The 19,482-nt window shown below is 41.6% G+C and overlaps 2 protein-coding genes across 3 annotated transcripts; both read right to left on the bottom strand.

Annotated features, from left to right (window-relative positions):
- Positions 1-114: 114 nt before the first annotated feature.
- On the bottom strand, positions 115-4,038 carry LOC109369259 (axonemal dynein light chain domain-containing protein 1-like). Of its 2 annotated transcripts, none has more exons than XM_019618616.2 (6): positions 3,901-4,038; positions 2,443-2,599; positions 1,811-1,926; positions 1,353-1,453; positions 638-755; positions 115-227 (listed from the first exon to the last, which is right to left on the bottom strand). In XM_019618616.2, the coding sequence occupies exons 2-6, from the start codon at positions 2,537-2,539 to the stop codon at positions 138-140; spliced, it is 522 nt and encodes a 173-aa protein (XP_019474161.1). In that variant the 5' UTR covers positions 2,540-2,599; positions 3,901-4,038; the 3' UTR covers positions 115-137. The 2 variants fall into 2 exon arrangements, with proteins under 2 accessions (XP_019474161.1, XP_019474159.1); XM_019618614.2 differs by having other exon boundaries at positions 117-227; positions 1,811-1,992.
- Positions 4,039-4,137: 99 nt separating this feature from the next.
- On the bottom strand, positions 4,138-15,876 carry SOAT1 (sterol O-acyltransferase 1). The gene is made up of 13 exons (XM_010715790.3): positions 15,708-15,876; positions 15,559-15,618; positions 15,256-15,363; positions 13,267-13,549; positions 12,660-12,738; positions 11,929-12,010; positions 11,206-11,251; positions 10,819-10,948; positions 10,384-10,481; positions 9,775-9,873; positions 9,370-9,505; positions 8,572-8,717; positions 4,138-7,722 (listed from the first exon to the last, which is right to left on the bottom strand). Exons 1-13 carry the CDS (start codon positions 15,836-15,838, stop codon positions 7,666-7,668), a joined length of 1,455 nt encoding a protein of 484 aa, XP_010714092.1. The 5' UTR covers positions 15,839-15,876; the 3' UTR covers positions 4,138-7,665.
- Between the last annotated feature and the right edge of the window lie 3,606 nt (positions 15,877-19,482).

Below are 19,482 nucleotides of genomic sequence, written 5' to 3'. Positions count from 1 at the left end.
AAAAAAAAAAAAACACTCTCCTCAATTGAAAGAAGTTCATTTTTCCAGCATTCTCAGCCTATTAGCATTTTACCCCTCCATTCTGAACAGCAGAAGCTCTACAACTTGAGGACAAATCCTGGTCAATCAGAAAGTACTTACTCATCAAAGTACTTCAAGGGCAAAACTCCCTGCTTTCTCACGATGTGAAATTCCTCAGGAACTAGACTATCTGCTAGGGTTGCTTGCTAGGGATAGAAAAGAGAAAGCATTAAACATCAGCATAGAAGATGGCATGCAAATTCCCAGTTCCTTGCCAGAGATGGTGCAGTTTTGGCCACGTAGAGAGCAAAACTCACAGACTGACTTTTCATGGTGCTTTTCTCTTTCCCACTCTACATAATTAGAGCACAACAGAAACAATCCACATTTGGAAAAAGATTAAAATAATTAATGCTGACCTGTCGCAGGGAGCTGGGAGGCTGTGAACTGAAGGGAGAACTGATGGCTTTTAGGATCAGGGTAAAACACTACAATCATTTTGGCTCAGAAACCAAAAAAAGCCACAACCCATGGCAACACTGGAGGTGTACATGAAGAATTGCCTTCTCCCACTTAATGATGTGCCCAGAAAAAATAAATGAGGAGCAGCACTCACAGGAGTACTTGAGACTGTACCACTGCTTTGTTTCTGAGGACTCCGAGAAAAAGAGCTTTTGAGGGCCACTGTTTTCTTATCTTCTTGGATCATCACATCACACAAGTAAGAAACATCCCTGAAACAAAGGGAAAGATCTGTACACTTACCCAGAACACAGCAACCTACCTTTCTCTTGCTACTGGCCTCTTCTGGGCCAGAAAAGACTGATAAGACAGTGTTTGTTTGGCAGATTAATCTCACATTGCCTATCACTGGCCAAAAAACTGCTTTTCACGCCTGTTGACAATACTTTGTCATGTACATAGCCAATATCTGATAAAAACTGTAGAGAAGCAAAGCATTTTTCAATTCCTAGTGCTATTTAAGTAACGCTTATTTGCAAAGAAGTGTAAAGCTATTCCCTGCTAAGTCCATTAAAGCCAGAAGAGCTTCTTTTCCTAATCCTGGATCAGAGTATGCCAGTGAATCTGGGATCCATTGGAAGAATGCTTCCAAAGAGAGATCACGTAGCAACTCTTTATTTATTACTCCTGAAACATCGTTCCCTTGAATTTCACCCAAATAAGCTCAGTTGGGATAGCTGGCCCATTCATCCAGCCTCATTAGGCAGCACAGACACTCACCACTAGAAAAACCAATGGAAAGACCTATCTGCATTTGTAGTACTAATGTCTTTCCATCGCAGTCAACTCCTTATCCCTTCTTTACTTACCTTCCAGCGCCTGTCAAGCTGACAGGATGGTCTGTCAAGTGTCTGAACTTGCTCCGACGATTAGGATAATGCCAAAGCCGATCTGGGGTTTGCAGGCAGCCCTGCAGACAAAGCACACGTGGCTGTCACTTCTTAGCCAGAAATGTACCAAGGAGTGGGAGAGGTCAAAATGACTGTCTAAACAAGCTCCACGTAATTATTTCTGTCTTAGGGCTAAAGAAACCAGCATGCACAAAACAATTGCTACAAGGGCTTCACAGCAACACATAGGTACAAGCATGTTCACCATTTTGCAGGCATTGGATCCACATCAAATGACACGATCAGAAAAGTAACGTAACACAAGATCAGTTTGTCTAATAAGGTTGGCACCCTTCTCTTTCACCAACAGAAGGGAAACATGCCCCTAAGAAAGAATCAATTCTGGATAATAAAAAGCAGAAGATGGAAACGCTTACCCTGAAGCCCACTGTGTTTTTTGTTTTTTGGTGGGACTGTAAGTAGTCTGGGCTGCCAAGAGAACTGCTAGCACAGGTCAAGGCTCGGAAAACCTCTTCTGGAACAAAACTGTACTCTGGGGAGGAAGAAACAGGCCTGACGTGGTCCAGCATCCTCGATGTACCCCTTAACAAAGGGATCTCTGGAAAGCAATGTGTCAGAACTCGTTTGTTCTGCTGATAAAACAGAGGGCTGAGAAGAACTGTGAGAAGTTGCCCACTCCTTTATCCCAAAGCAGGAACAACTCTCTCAAACACAGGCAGCTAATCCCATTTTTAGCAGCAGCTGAATCTTTGGTGAAGCCTATAACAAGTTACCTTCAAACTGCGAGGGACAGTGGCACTAAATACACAACAGTGCCAAGCTGTCAGGTATGCAAACACCAAGGGATGCTGCAAGCAGCTGAAGTTATTTATGTAAATCCATTACCCTTCTTAAGGATTTGTACCAGTTGACTTCGTACAAAACACCCTGATATACTAGCAATTGCCTAAACAAAGGCAAAGCTTAGAACTCCCCCAGAAAAGCATCCTGTTGTGAAAATGAACCCAATGGACGCCATTCTCTGCCCCATCTCCAACTCCAGCCCTACCTGAATAGTCCTTGCTGACAAATCCCACACACAAGGAATTGCTCATTTTTCTTCCAACCGCCTTCGGTCCAGGAACTGGCATTCCATCGGTGGGCATGGTGAAGAGATGCTTGGATTTTTTTATGCATAACCAAGGAAGTTTTCAGTAATGAGCAATCTAAAAACAGAGTCAAATCCACCTTTGTACTTCACAGAGTTAATACATTTTTGTGTTATTAATTAACAGGAAAAAAAAAAAGCATCTGACACTAGGTAGCTCACCTGGGAAGAAGCACCTGATGCTTTAGTTCCAGGGAGGAATACCCAACAAGCAGCTCTTAAATGGCTCTACAGAGGGGCAAAGCTTGAAGGACCACCCTACTCATTATCTACTTAAACCCATAAAAATGCATTTCATAACTGACATGGCATCAACTTGATTCATAGATGTAGAAAAGTCACAGGTGTTTAAGTCAAATACAACTTTTGCGATTTATTAACATTTAGCATCACAAAATGATAGCTCAGTGCACTTAATGAAACCATCAGAAGAGTTCTGTTCTCCATGCTACGTGCACTATAAGAGTGCTCGATTTAATCATTTGCAAATGGGGTTAACTGCTACTTTTACACATCTAACAACTGAACCAGAGACTTAATTGTAACTGAATTTCTCCATTTCCTTCCTGCTTACTAATGAAGAAAATCTTATTTCCATTAATTTCATAACCCCGGAGACCCTCATGTGAAGCCTACCCTTGCCAATACACATTGTTCTTCATAAATACTCTTGGACCTCCTTATCAGCTGTATCCTTTTGTACTGAGTTTTCCAGATAGGTCAACAGCATTTCATTGACTGCACAGAAATGTGTTCGTGCACATAAGTGTAACGAAAGAAAAATAGGGTAAAACTTCTGATAGGTGAATACATTGCAGTGGTTTCCTCCCACTCTCCACTCCTCTTTAATACTTGTGCTTGGCAATACACTCTATTCTCACCACAAAAGATGGGAAAATTGATTAATGGTGCTGTTCTGTCGCTGCTACAGCTTAAGGACATAGAAAAGACTTGAAGTCAAGCATGTGGTGCACAGCTGGAAAATTGCACATTAAGTTCCTGGCACATGAACCCTTTTCAAGCCCTAAGCAAAGGCAGAAATCACCAACACGATGTACATTTTGGCAGTTGTTCTGATTTAATATGGGTTAAGCTGGGAGAGGCTAGAAACTCTAGTCTGTTCCAAGAGCTACAGGCCCTTTTCCCTGTGCTCCTCTGCACCTCTTCCTCAGCTCCAAGAACATCCCCTCCTCTAGCAGAGGGGCAGAGGCTGTGCAAGGTGCTCCCTGGAGCTGGGCACATTGTTTCAAGCCACCCCACAGTCATCATCTTGCAGCCCCTGCTGCAGACCAGCAGCTCCCAAACCTCCCAAGTATTCCAGCTCCCACGCTGCACAGGGAGCAGCAGAGCCCTCCATACCTGCTAGCTGTTACCAGCCAGGCAGCTCCTCACTGACTCCATCGCTATGGAAACAGAGCATTGCCATCCCTGCATTCTGGAAGCAGCATCTCACAGCATCTCCCCTCCCAGGGGAACAACCCCACACATTACCCTGCCCCAAGCCCAGCCCTACTCCCCTTCCCCTTCTTCTTCTGCCACCCTCATCCCGAACCAATCCAGAGCCTCGGGAAAGAAACAGACCAAGCCAGTTTTTTTTTTTTTCTTCCTCTAATAGGAAAATATATTTCAACTGCTGTAATACAGTAGATTATAAACGGCTCCTCTGCATGACAGAACACAGTACAAGTTGCATATACGTGGGACTGCTGGTACCAGGGGCCAGCAGGTGACTGCTGCGCAGTCCTCTCCTTGCACACCTCTTCCCTGCCATACTGCTGCTGGATGAAGAGACAGGAATGGCTTCTTCACCTTGGAAGGGGGAGCTGGCCTGGCTGCAAGCACCAGCAAGGCCAAGGGTGAGCTCAGCTGGCTCAGAGGCACAGCACAGAGCTGCTTCACAAACCCGACACCACAGAGTATGTGGGCCTGCTCCTGGGTCATACTTACACTGGACCGCCATCCTTCCAGCCCAACTACATTCAAAAGGTGGGAACTCAACTCAGGCATCCATTGGCAGTGACTGATTCATGTCAGTACCATTTTATATTTAAAAATACATTAGGATCTCCCCCCTCCCACCACAGTATGTACACATGCTTTATTTGGGTGGCAGTCACAGGATAATGTACAGTTAACAGCTCAAATGCAAGGCTGCTTCACTTTGGAAGGCAGAAAGCAAAACATCCTAACAGAAAGGACGTACGAGACGTGAAGACTCTGCACAGATTCAGTTTTCCTGAGAACTAACCATTATCTGCATGATAATGGGACAGATTTTGGATATATTTCACAATATTAACACTGATTTTTGTGATGTTGAGCAATGAGCTGCAGCTGTACTGGCTGCCATTCCAAAGCTAGACGCTTCCCACCTTAAAACTGAAGGAGTTACTATGGAAGCAAGCTGTATAATTCTTGTGTTGGAAAGAATCACAGAGAACAGCATATACCATTAGAAACTTGAAAAGGGCAGGTTATAAACCTTAACATTCGCTTACTTGACCAGAACACCACACCACTAGCTCTGGTACTCACGGTCTAAGTAAGCTCTTCTCAAGCAAACATACTATAACAGATTAATTAAACAAAGGATTCAGTATTCTCCCCTCCAGGAAAATGAATGTAAGCCTATATTCAAAGCGATTTTAAAAAACCCTATGAAATTGAAAATAATTCCCTGACAGCACAGTTGTGAGATGCCTTGATCTATAAGGTTGAAAACCTTAATCTGTCAAAAATCTTCAGACCAGTGCCAACAGCTGAGCACCCCATCCTGGTTGCCTTTTGCTTACCGGATGCTCAAACACCCAGGTTTCCAACACCAAAGATGCTGACCCAGAAAATGCTGATATTTTTCACTAGGTATATGACACAATGCCAGCTGCAAGGGCAACACTACAACTTGGCACAAAGTGCCAGGATTTTATTTCTTTTCAGAACACTGAGATAGTAGCAAGACCTGACACAGGCATCAAGAAAAAAAATTAGTTCCAAAGCCATCACACCCTGTTTGAGTACAATCATATCTGTATATAAGTGTTTCAAGCACCAGCTCTAAAGTACTAAACTGAATTTTATCCTGTATTAAGCAAGTGATAGAGCTGTTTGGCCAAAGGGTTTACTTGCTTTCCTTGCGTTTTAAAGAAGAAAGCTTAAATTAAGAGTGACTGTTCAGTTCCTCCAGCACTTCTATTCCTTCCTCTCAAAGGAGAAAGGGAAAGAAAAACTGAGGATTATTCAGACTGAACAAGATAAGAGTAATGTATTTCATTCTTGGGATTTTGTATACTAATACTGCCAAGTTTGGTTACATACATGAACTCCTTCCTCTGAAGCCAACCCAGCTGTTTCAGACAAGTTCTGGTAGGAGATGTTTTTAGAAGAGAACAACACATGCAAGTCTGCAATTTGGCAAATTTGACCTGACAGCATCCCTTCTGAAGCATAGCATTTCCTCTTATAGGCATTTCAAAAGTTGGAAAAGTAAGTATCGCCTAGCTCTCATGAATTTACTTTTGATTCAGGTTAATAAAAAGAGAAGCCCAAAAGACATTTAAGTGGGAGACAGGTCCACGAGTCCATAGCTGCTGGTATCTAATACCTGAGCTGTAGGTTAGTAAGGAAAAGCTGTCGCTGACAAGTGTCAATTAAGAACATTTGAGTAATTAAGAGAATCCCCATGACCAAAGTCAAGGTGACAACAGTTAAAGAAACTAGCAGGTTACCCTCCTTCTCCAATAATGGAAGCTACAATTTCAGGAAAACTGAACAGATATACACCCAAATCTGATCTAAGTTCCTTTCTGTGCTTAACATCTGACAGAGCAAGGAAATTGAAGGGGCTCTGCCTAATTCAGACAGGATAGCTGCTGTTATAAATACAAACAGAAAGACCAAATTCACTATGCTTTTTTAGCAGTGTCTATGGGAAGATCTCCTACCTCTTCAGAAGTAGGAGAACAATACCTAGAAAACTGATCTTCACCTGAAAAAAATCTCACTGACGAGGGCAGACACAGGCAGATGCAAAAGCAGCTCTGACTCCAGCTGCTGGGTCAACCCTAATTCCCCACCAACAGTGATAGAGTCTGCTACAGTACCTGCTGGCAAGGGGCACCACGACATGCTGGTAAAGAACCCAACACAGCCATCTCAAATAAGAACGCGCTATGTACCTGTAAAGTCAATCATTTTCTTACATTTCAGTCACAGTATTTCAAATCTTTCTCACTACAAAAAACCTTAATTTGCATACCTTAAAGCATCTGCCAAATTCAAAGAAAAAGCTCTTTTAAGTAAATTGTGTTTAAAAAAAAAAATCTGATCATCTGTGAGCAATGGAAAGGAAGAGCTACAAGAAACCTATTCCTCAAGTCACAAGGGCTTTCAGAAGACAAAAAAGCTGTAAAGTCAGCTATGAACTTAACGAATATAGAGAAAACCTAAGTTTTCCATTTAAAAAAGACAAACTTCATATACTGTGCTCTGCTTCTGAAGCTAGAAAGAGCTGATTCTCCAACACAGCCACACAAAAAATACCCTCTCCCTCTGCCCATTTGAAATCTCTAGGCAGCCATTGTATATAGAATGCAGTTCAAAGTCATCCAGGAATGCTTTGGCTATTTTCACAGCAAGGAGGCAAATAACTTGTTGCTCCGTCACTTGTCCGTGGCATAGCAACGGACAAGATCACAAAGAATAGAAGTTCTGGAGACATCTCGTTACCAAAAAGGAGAAAAAATTGCAAAGGGGTGACCGAGGAAGATGGACGGAAGCCAACCATGAGCTACTAGCAAATCTGACTGGAGGACTGCCCAGAAGAGCAGCCACTTGGGGGACCCCTGGACGAGTAGGACTCCAGTAGACTGCACCTTCAGCATAATGTTTCACTGGCATGGAAATGGCTCAAAGTGGGACAGCACACAACAGATGCTGCCTATGAAGCCTGGTGCAATCCAGTTCAACTGGGTTGCCTCAGTACTGTTTTTAAAAGTTACAGTTTCTCCCAAATAATCAGGAGGCAAGAATTCCCTTAGAAAAAGTCCGCAGTGAATTAGTCAATGGTCCAAATACGTGGAGGAAACTCTGTTCTTCTGTGATGGCATGGCCAGAGCATACAAGTTCTTACATCTGCATGTGACATGACCACGAGCGAGGCTTTAAGTAGTCCAGGAACTCAGGCTGCAAAACACAGAGAGGCAGTATGTTAGTCACAGGCAAACAGCACCAGCTGTGGTGTCGTCTGCTGGAGTTAAACTACCCCAGCAAGAAAGGTCAAACCACATTTCTACACCTCAGACTCTATTCTTATCTCCTCTGAAAGGCACAGGTTTAGCCGCAGACACAACAAGCTCCTTGCCCACCTCCCACCCTACACAGTATTTAGCAGATGCGTCAGAACTGTGGATATAGTAGCATATTGTCTCATGGAGCCCATAATTTATGATAGTAAACACTTAAATGAGACTCAAATTTAAAATTGAGTTTGTCTGAGCATACCTTTGATTAAAATTGAAATCAACTAACAGAGCAATATGTTTTATGTGGAAGATGACTACTTACTCTGTCACTTTCATGGTATCAGAAAGGTAAAAATAACTACAGAAACATCTGACCAGAGCCAAGCAATTCTTACTGTCATCCATTCTAGCCTAGGAGGAGCACAAAAGGCTCAGTTTTTGCAGACCTAGAAAAATTTCCTATGACCTCAGTGGCCAAATGCTATAGTTACACTCACATGGCATGAATAGTCTAGTTTACTTGCAAGTGGTAGCTTATGTTTTCTCAGATGTGAGGAAAACGGCCTCAGTTTCAAGAAGTGAAATACTGTCAGCATAGCAAATACTAATGAAAGTGCTACCATGAAAAAAAGCTTTGAGATTTCTATACAGTTTCTGAACAGCTCCTAATGAACTAATACAGCACACTGTCAGAAAGGCTTGTGTCACTTAATCCCCGTCCTGTCCCCATGGCAAGAAAGGACAAGCCACTGGCCTGGTCAGTTATCCCCTAGGAGGGTCAGTCACTCACATTTTCTGCAGGGCAGTACTGGCGGGCGTACCACTCCTGGCTGTAGAGGCAGATGATGACACCTTGGCCCAGAAAGAGGGATGTCCACATGATCACGTTCCAGATGGGCCCCTTTCGGCGGTCATTAAGGATGAAGTTAAAGAGCACTGGGAAAGAGGCGAAATGAGAAGCATCATTCAGAAACCAGCTGATTTTTGCTGGATATTCCTCCTCCCCACTGCTTCACCTCCAGAACAAGGCTGTTCCCCAAGGTCAGTGCAGTGCACAAATATCTGATTATGCCTTGCAGTACAGCAAATACTACCATTTGACCTTAACTTCCAAAAAAGTTCTCCAAGCTGCTGCAGCGGTATGCCTCTTTGCTTGGGTGTCAATACTGTTTGTGTTATGCAGATGACCAAATCATGCTGGCAGAGGTGACCTAGAGATTTAAAGCCCTCTCACTTATAGCTCATAACCCAGAATGAAATGCAAGAGCCTTAACTTGTAAACGCACTCTCTGCCTTGCTGCAGTAGCAAAGTAATACTTGTCTTACACTACAACATTAAAGAACATTTCCAACTTGCTGACAAGCAGCAATTCAGCTAAGGCTTGGCAAAAAAGAAGCAGTGCTACTAAATACATAGAGTCACATGAACATCAGGGTATCACACATAGCTCTCTTCCTCCCCACTCACATCTTCACTTCTCTAAGCCATTCACTAGGTTTGGACCCACAACTGCGAACTCTTGGAAATGAGATGATTCTGTACAATAATGATGCCACAACCCACTCACATACTCTACTGGGAACTTACTTCCAAAGCACATAAACAGGCAAAAGAGAACTGGGTAGAAGAAGCCGAAGCAAATGCTCAGAACATACTCGTGCACAGCAGCTGATACGGTGAAGACGGACAGCATAGCTGCTGCTTTGAACTTCTTGCCAAAAAACTGGAAGACAAAAGAATACAAAGTATTATTCACCTATTCTGCTGTGGCTTTAGTTTGGTTGTTGCAAGTTGTTTTCTTTTGTTTCGTTAAAAAAGAAAACCACAACATCCTGTAGGCATAGTAACAGATGCTGTAAAAACTATAGCTGCTGCCCAAAGCCAGCAGAGAAAAACCAGCTTCTCAATATAACAGTAGTGATGTTGCATGTTGAAAAAAGCATGTTCAAGATTTAATTAGAAATACAAGGGATATATGAGCTTGTTGCTCACCCAGAGGAAGTCCCTGTAGGCATAATAATAGAGCCAGTCGTGCACTACCACATTCCAAGTTCGGTAGTAGTTCGCATAGGATGTGGAGTTCCACCAGTCCTGGAAGCAAAGTTGAAAGAATATAAAAATCTAATTAAGCATCAAACATCCTTCAGGTCTCTTCTGGAATACCAAGTTTAAACACATCAATCAGAACAATACGAAGCCAATACAACAATTTACACCACGAAATAAAACACGCTGTTGTACTTTCAATGATTTGGAATGCATATCAAGATTTACTTTTGTCTAAAATCACAGTGGCTGAGACGATAAAAGAACAGTGTCCTGACTGAGCTCTTCAGTAGGCCCGGTGCATAGATCCATTCATGCACAGGGTTACTACTGCACAAACAATTCAGACTACCAAATAAAAATAAGAACTGTTCTAGAACACAACCACCAATTTAAGGCATAAGATAAGCAAAACCCTGTGGATTTTTTTTTTTTTTTAGTTAAAAAGCAAAAGGAAAACACCACCACCAACCCCCCCTAGTTTCCACTTTCTTTTAGGAAAGGTAATGTTTTAGAAGTTTTATAGAGCCTGCTTTACGAAGTCCTGCTTCTTACCTTGTAGAACATCCTATCTGCAAAGCGCATCATCTCAGCAAACGCATTAAGCCAACAGTGAAGGAAGGCAAAGAAGACCAAGAAAAGAATCAGTACACCTAGAAGCAAAGCAGAATCAAACTGATTTTCTTGTATTTTCACTCAGCAATAAGAGGGAACATGTAACACAGTCAAGATTTTTCTTGTTAGGAAGGGCTTTCCAAGACACTGACAGATACAAGCTTTATGCCACCTACACAAAAACAGTAAAACCATTTCAGTTTCTTACTGCACAGGGTCACACTTATCTCAGAGGGCAACAGTAAGGTTGCAACAGGACCTACAATTTGAAGACTTAAGTTCAAACTTGCCTGTCATGAATGCTTGATGCAAGAGTTATTTTCCCTCCCTTTTGCCTCTTCTACAAAGATAGTTACTCATGGACCCAGGTCTTACCAGGCAGAATTGAGTTGAAGATGCACAAGACCAGCCCTCGAAGATTAAATGTTTCTTGACTACTGTTGCGAAACTGAGGAATGCAGAGCCTCACAAAGATGTAGTAGGCATAAAAAAGCGAACCAAGCACCTGGAACAAAAAAAAGTAGCCTGACTTTGTAAGAGAAATGCGCAGTTAACACATCACCACTTGACAGCTCTGAAAGAAGAGCAGCAGCAATCCTTGGTTCAGCAAGGTTGCTTTTTAATTTCTTTTTAAATCATTAATAAGTATTTTCCAGTAAGCTCACACCATGCTGACAGCAACTAGTGCCAAAGGGAAAGCTATTTAGCAACAGTTTAGATGATCTCTGAAATATCTGTTCTTCAGAAAGCTGTATTACTCACCTGTGCAAACTTGGTAGCTACGTAGCCCCATCTTACTGTAGGATTCCTAAGATAAAGAATGCAGAATGTCACATCTAAATAGAATCTTAGTGCAGCAAAATCCTCCTTTTGTTACTGATTCTAGTTTGGGAAAACTAGTTTTAGAATTCAAAGACCTTGACCTCTTGTATTTTAAGAAGAGGTGCCTAGACCAGATTGCTGGTTCCTCACAACTATGTAGGACAGCTGTGACAATTACATAAAGGAAGAAGCATCTCTGAGGCAGCATTATGCAATTACATAGGAGGTGGTGATCCACCTGATAGTTATATAAAGTAATGCTGACTTGACACTATAAAAGTACAACAAGAAGTACATAAAAGTTCATGAGTTCTCAGTTTTATAAGGCTTCATTCTACCTCCTCGAACTCAGTAGGCAAGACCATCAATTAGCAATGCATGAAGCAATGCACAAGTCCACTGCTGGGACTGGTACCATTAGATATTCAGTGGCAATTTGTTTCAGTTCATGCACACTTCACAAAAGGGACAGAAACAGGAATTGTAATGTCAAAAGCATTATTAGTAGGAGTGAGTTTTCATAACCAAGTCTTGTCCATGCCAGGATTCTGACTTAACCATGACTTTATGAAAGCTCTAATTAACTAGCTTAATAGGTCACAATTTGGGGTCCTTAGAACTGGCTTCAGTTCTTTAATGTTCTACTAATATTGCTCATGTTACCTGGGATAGTTGTCTCTATAGATGAGGGTGGGAGCAAAGAGAAAGTACAAGTATTGAGAAATTCGAGGAATAGGTACTGAGCCTGGAAGAAAAGGAAAAAAAAAACAACTCTTCAATCTTTTTTTTTTCTTACTGAAGTTTTGTTTTACCTAGTACTCTTTCCCAATATACAACACTCAGCGTATCAAAAAAGATCAGGCTGGGACTAAAGGTAGGGGATTCCCAAGGAATAAAGCAAACAAAAAAGTGCAGTTAACAAGTCAGGATGACATTTTGATATCACATCTCCTCTCCTCCTCGCAAAGATCACAGAATCACCGAGGTTCAAAAGGATCTCTGGAGGTCACGCAGTCCAATGTCCCTGCTCAAGCAGGGTAGACCAATCTTAAGGCCTGTATCAACATGTGGGTTCATGTTCAGCTCTGGTACACATTGCCTACATGGCCTTCTAGAACTGCTGTCACTTGACCAATGCACTGGACTAGGAGTGAGCAGGCAGCCTCTCCATACTGCTTACAAAAGCAGAAATAAGAAGTCTGAAGCAGGACTTAGATCTGAGCAACAGTCTAGCTCATTAACTAAAACTAAATTTAAAAAATTCAGAAATTATGCTGCAGAGGGCCAGCACAGAACCTCATCACCTCCCTGTCCAAAGTCACCAGCTCAGATTCTACCTCTCTCAGAGCAACAGCTAGTTATGCACACTTGTCAACTAAAATCAAGTTACTCACTAGACTTGTCCTTTACAGAAGACAGGACTCTGGGCACATTCTCACGGACAAATGAATGAGCCTTCATAACAAGACGAACCTGGGAGATTAACAGAACACCAGTTTAATACCAACTTGCATCAAGTGTTTCAGGGTAGCGCATTCAGCACTTGGGTTTCTCTCCAGTTTTTACTTTCCACCAGGAAGAAACAGGTGCTGACTACGTACCCCTTATTTATGTACTTAAAGATGGATGTTACAGCATAACAGGTTACTGAAGTTGTTTTAAGGCACTTAGCATCCACAAGACAACTGGAAGTAAGTGCAGTTTCAGCCTTGATACACATTCAGAAAAAATTATACAGTAAAATTTAAGGTGAAAAAAACCCAATAAAGTTGTTTCCATGTCAAAACAAAGTTTGCTATCATCAGTTTTTCCTCATTAGACCTGCCACACGTTTAAGTCATAAACTAACTCCATCCATAGCCCTGGCTTAATTTAAGGAATGAAAAAAACAAACAACACAACCAAACAACAACCCCACAAGACTTGATTCTTTAAGAAAAAACACCTTTCAGATTTGAAAACAAGCTTCAGTGTATCCAAGGATACTGGGTAGGTACTTACCTGTTCCAGTATTACAATAAAACGAGAAGCTGGAGGCAGGGCATATGATATAGCAACATAAGTTGGCCCAATCCCAAGCCCAACGGTTTGGAAGAGAGTGAACAGTGTTCCATAGAAGAGAGAGTAGATTACACGATGGGAGGAACTGCAGTAACCTTGGGCCCACTGGAAGAAAAGGCTGTATGGAATGATAACCGTGGCACAGAACATGCACAGCCAAGTACAGAAGACGACCGGAAACTTTCCAAAAACGTAGACCAAGAGATCAAACCCAAGGACCAGCCTAGAAGGCACAAGGAAATAGACAACTTTTAGTATCCACTGTTTCAATAGAAGTGCTTCTGTTTCAGTAAATGGCTACAGAAGGCCAACCACACAGATTACACTGTTTGAGTCTTGACAGTAGTGAGGAAGGCAGTTTTCAGCTCAGAAACAGAGGGCTGCCCACAGCAGAGATTTAAATGACCCCCTGCAAGCACACCAGAAGATAAAAACTGAAGGACTCATGCCATCAGTGCTATAAGGCACAGCTGTAAGCTGTCCTTATCTTCAAATCCAGCAGGGCTTAAGTGCATCTTTAAGATGAGAATTGCTTTGAGAATATGCTCAAAGCTCATCCCTGCTGGTAATTAAGCACGTCACTGAATAGCTGAACTGGGCCCAAGAGAGCTTTTGGGGAACGCTCATAGGACATTACCACTACTATGTTAAGAACCAGTTTCTCCACAAGAGTTTAACTTGTGAAGACAGAGACCTTCTCCACTCCCCCCAGTAGAAGCAAGATATTTTAACACCTAGCACCCAAACCTAATTTAATTCTGCTTTGTGAAAACAGTAGACATTTTTGGAAGTGACTCAAAAGGATTATAGCCAGAGGGAATGGCCAAGTGACATGCACCAGATACATGATTTCACTAACTGAACTTAAATATGCAGTCTGAGAGCCTATCAAAGCCACCGATACTCAAGTAGCAATTCTAAAGCAAATTAAGAGGAACAAGTAATGCAAAGCATACCAACAAGATGTATTTGTTCTTAAGGTGGAAGCTTAACTGCAAATCAGATCCAAGTTATCAGATCTAATAGTTCAGAATTTATTTTTTTTTAAGCAATCACAGATAATCCAGCCCCATTAGCCAATTTTAGAGGTAAATGTCTATCCCCCCAGCATCCACACCGCTATTAAGTTAGAATTAGCCAAATAATGTTCAATAGTGCATGAGCCAGCTTTTATACCTAGACAAGCAAGATAATGGTAATAATCAAGATACAACTGGCTTTGTACACTGAACAACAGATTATCAGCAAGATAAACATGTAATCCTACACATGCACACAAGATACATTTTGCCAAAAAGATATTCAAGGCAACAATCAAGTGTGAGGAAAGCAGTCTTTCACAATCTCTTTCAAAACTGGCTACACCTGCAAAGCACGAGCTTACAGGCTGTGCCAATATCCTTGAGATTTTTCCACAGGAAAAAAAGAGAAGTTTCTATTTTTATTTAAGCACAAGTACAGGGTATCAGAACTGTCATTTCTCAATACAGAAAGGACTGATAATGCATTTCAAGTTTTTTGTGTTTGTTATTTCTTCCTGAACACAGGCCTCCAAGCACTGCAAGCAGCTGAAAGCTGCTCTTTCCTTACTGATAGCAAAAAAAAAAAAAAAAAAAAAAGCAGTCCACACTCACTGATGTCTCCCCTCCATTAGGCCTTGTGATGAACTAAGCATGTTAAATCCACAATTCATTGACAGTACACTTATCTGTAAGATCTTCCCAATGTTTAGCTAATTGTATTTGAAATTTCCCTATCCACGCAATAACAATTGCAGGATATTTGAAGAATATCAAGTTGAACACCCCCTTTTAACAGCATCTCAAGAAGAATTACTTTGTGCACCATTCTATAGTTTTCATGTAGTTCTGGCTCTTTGGGATTGAGCATTTCCCAGCCCTGGCCCTCGTCCTTCCAGAGCACTCTTACCTTCCTTCATCAATGAAGTCTACTAACAGCGTGCTGAGGATGAAGACGATGAGAAGAGCGATGAACATGTGATAGATTGTCCTGATGTGACTCACTTCAAATAGCTCACTAGGGGAGAGATTCAAAAGCTATCAGGCCATTCATGTAGCAGGTCACACATCACACTTGTGTTATACACAAGTCACACATCACACTTGTGTTAGCTTTCAAATGAAGCATCCCAAAGCAAAGGCTACTTAGTTTGCTGTCAAGAGTACTTTCAGTCAACTTATTTAATGGAAAACGCGAAGCTAAACTACTCACTCCAAGAGGGACCTCCTGGCAGTGAAGATCTTCCCATGTTCTGGAGGGGCTCTCAAGGCCCTGCAAATTAGAAGTAGAACATTCAAGAAAAAGAAAATAAGGCTTCCAGGAAATAATCTTGTTGTAGAACTAACGTAAACCTGACTTACTTGGCTTTGTGTAGCTCCTTCTCAGAGCAGGAAGCTGGGAAGAGGGAAGCTGGAGATGAGGAATCCAGGAGTGCTGACTTTGCCACCAAACTGTTCACAAACTCTGTGAAGTGACTGTCCACCTCCTTCATGAAAACTGGCTTCAATTGCTGACAGAGCAAGAATAGACCAGCAAGTTACCAAAATATATCTAGATTTAAGTAAGATATACTCCTTTTTACCCCAGAGCACAACAGAGTAAGGGATCCTGTACCATTAGCCCACAGCTGGAGTCAAGTGGGACAGGATCATATCCAGGGCTGTTCACACACCTCAGTTCAGAGAACTCTGAATAACGTTTATCTTCCCTACCAGATGCAATAGAGGAGCAAAGCAAACATACTGAACTTCACACATGTCTGGAGCGGCAGGTACTTCACATTTTTGGTGGTGCTGCTATGGAAGCTGAGCTAAACATAATACAGACCCAGAAAACACTTCTCAGTTTTAGCCACACTTACATCCTTAGCGCTTAAATCAAGTGCAAATAAGATTTACATCACAGCCAGTGCAGTACTACTGGAAGGAAAAAAAAAGATGACCTTTTCATGCTTGTGACTCAAAAATCCCAGGTGAACCTGCTGAATTTCCTTTTTGTAAAACAGAGCAAATAACCAGTGTAAAGCTAATGCAACTCGTTGGAACAAAAGTGCACCATTTTCAGCCTATTCATGCTTTCATGCTTTTTTTTTTTTCCTTTTCCCCCTCATTTTATAAGAAAAATGCAACTTCTGAAGCATCTCGCTTGCTAGAGCTCGACTTCTAAGGGTGCATGAGAAACTAGATGAGCATCCCCCTCCTTTACCATCTTCCTGGAAAAATACAGACAGAGCACAAAGAGGGTAATAACTGGCTGTTAACAAGGCATAGGCCACCCTGGTCAAAGACTGCTTGCTTTACATGATTTAAAAAAAAAAGTTTACTTTCCAGAAATGAAAATATTACTTAAACCTTCCAATAACAAGCTAACCAGGAAAGAAAGGCAAAGTACATAATGATGAGATTATAATCCTGTTTCCCTATCACTTTTGTCTTGCCTAAGGGCTGATGTGCACAGTTCACTCCAATTCTCCAGTCTACAGCATAGTTCAATTTGCTCTTTGGTCTCACAGCATGAACTTTCAAAGACCTAAATTCCACATGCCAGGAAGACTTTAAAATAAGATGCCTTTAGAAGAAGCTAAGCAATAAAATGCTCACTTCAAAGTTACTTACTTCCATAGAAAGTATTACACTGGGTTCTGGACAGCTCTTTACTACAGTGCAAATTCTCTTACTCTTTAGATGCAAACAGGATCCCAAGATTTGCATAGTGGCATAAGAGCTATTCTTGCAAGTAGAAAATTAGACAAAATGAATTCCCTCAAGGAAATAAAAGCAACATGTGTTCACTTGAAATCAAAGAGCCTAGAAAACCATAAGATCCTAAGATTATTAGCCTTTCAGAAGTCAGATAGTTATCTTCAGCACAGAAGATAAGCATGTTTAACAAAGTTTGTAGGACTACAAATCTAATCGTGTATTATGGTCATTGTTTGTTTTCTTTTTGATCCAAGTACCTCTTTGCAAAACTTGTCTGCTCATCCTTTTGCCTGAGACATTCTCAGATTGTCCAAGTATTTCTAGGTGGTAACTGCATATTATTTCATCTCATCTTCCTACTGAACACTGGCTCAAGAAACATTTGTTTTTCCCTCCAAATGCCTTCAGAATTCCTTTCTGATACTTATTTTCTAATCTTGAAGGCTGAAAAGCAACAAAACCAAGAAATCCATTTTCAAAGAGGGAAAGAATCTGGAAGTTGTACACAGGAACACTGCTTCCTTCGGAAGGCTTTTGTGACGCTCTGTTGTTTGGTGTCTTTTTTCTAGAGCCTATTATACCAGAAAAAGCTGAAGCTTTTTTGCTAAGCAGGAACAGGCACAAGGACTAATAACACGAGGAAATAGACCCAAAAAGCCAAGCTAAAAGGTCTTTTTTGGATGTAGATCCTTCAGGTGAGCAAAGCCTAGTAACTGACAATCTATTCGTATGAAGTGCTGCTGCGTAATGCAACAACAGCCAAGCAAACAAGTTTAACTTTCTGGTAGTAAACGCAAAACCTGGAATGAGACCACATTCTTCACAGCGGTCAGTTTTAGTGAGAACTAAAAAAGCTGCAGTAGGAGAAGGGATAGATTAATATTTAACTTACAAAACATTTTCTCACTATTTGGCAGCTGCTAGCATAGAACAAACAAGCTTCACTGGCACTTGATGATACAACTCGATTGTCTATTCTTAGAGCTTTCTGGAAAGTAGAGAAGAGGCTAATAATTTGCAAAAACACAGATTAATCTTTTAAAAACAAGAAGTAAAAAAGTTGAGTACTTTGGAATTACAACCTGTAACAGAAGACTGCTTTTTGGCACAGCCTGTTCTTACAGCACACATGCACGTATCCCTAACCGAGGAAGTCAAACAAATTCCTACTCCTCCTGGAGTGTTCTCATTTCCCTTCCAGAAAAGCACTATTCATTCCTACCACTTTTTTTTTTTTTTTTAAATTTCCTCTCAGCACGAGTTTAGCAGAAATCATTTCCTAAAATTACATATTCCCTTTCCAGTTAGCACTCTGCTGAGGCTGCCCCTCCTAACACAACCCTCCAAGGCTGACATCAACTTATGCACATATTTGGGCTGGGAAAACAAGATGTGAGTTCTCATGAAATAAAATATGATGTAGCCAGAACAGAAACTCCATGTTAACTGCAATCCTGCACAACAGAACTGCACAACGTACTGTGTTATACTGACAACCACCACTACTGCCAATCAAAGGCCAGTCTGAGTAACTGTTCACACTCAATAAGCTAACAGATCAAGCCACTAAACATGTAAAACATAAGAGAATGCACCTCACACAAATCTTCACTGCAATATGGCACAGTCCTCAAGCAGAGCTTAACTGTTCCCTAACTGGTGTTTCAAGTGTTACACAAGGAATAGGGCAGATCTGTTCAGCTGTCACAATTCAGTTTTAAATAAAAGAATTTGATTATTGGAACAACAAGGAGGGGGAGCAAGTACGCAATAAATGCAGTGCCATTAAAAAAAAAGAAGCAGGCAAATAATTGATAAGTCAGAGGAAGTTGAGCCAAGCAACCCTGTAACTTAATGCTACAGAGAAATTCACCAGAGTTTCCCTTAATTTTACTCATTCTAACAGATACAACTGGAAAATATGCTAAGGCACACTGAACATAAGGAAACAATATGGGATAACCAGCACAGCTTCACCAAGGGCAGGCCCTGCCTGCCAAACCCCGTGGCTTTTCATGAAACTTTAACTGTGTCAGTAGATAAGGGGGGAGACACTGACCTCATCTATCTGGACTTCAGTAAGGCCTTTGACACAGTTCCCTGTAACAACCTTCTCTCCAAATGGGAAAGATATGGATTTGATGGGTGAACTGCCTGATGGATGAGGAACTGGTAAAGAAATCATATCCAGGGAGCATTGGTCAATGGCTCAGTGTCTGCATGTGACAACTGGTGCCCCTTAGGGATCAGGTGTTCTTTAACATCTTCATCAGCGACATCAACAGTGGGACCGATTGCAGCCTCAGCAAGTTTGCAGATGACACCAAGCTGTGTGGTGCCACTCAGAGAGACCTAAACAGGCTGAGCAGTGGGCCCAGGTGAACCTCATGAAGTTCAACAAATCCAAGTGCAAGGTTTTGCACCTGGGTTGTGG

The sequence above is a fragment of the Meleagris gallopavo genome, chromosome 10, assembly GCF_000146605.3.
Source record: "Meleagris gallopavo isolate NT-WF06-2002-E0010 breed Aviagen turkey brand Nicholas breeding stock chromosome 10, Turkey_5.1, whole genome shotgun sequence".
Lineage (NCBI taxonomy): Eukaryota > Metazoa > Chordata > Aves > Galliformes > Phasianidae > Meleagris > Meleagris gallopavo.
Note: the sequence above shows the minus strand (reverse complement) of the source record. Positions and strands in the feature narration are given on the sequence as shown.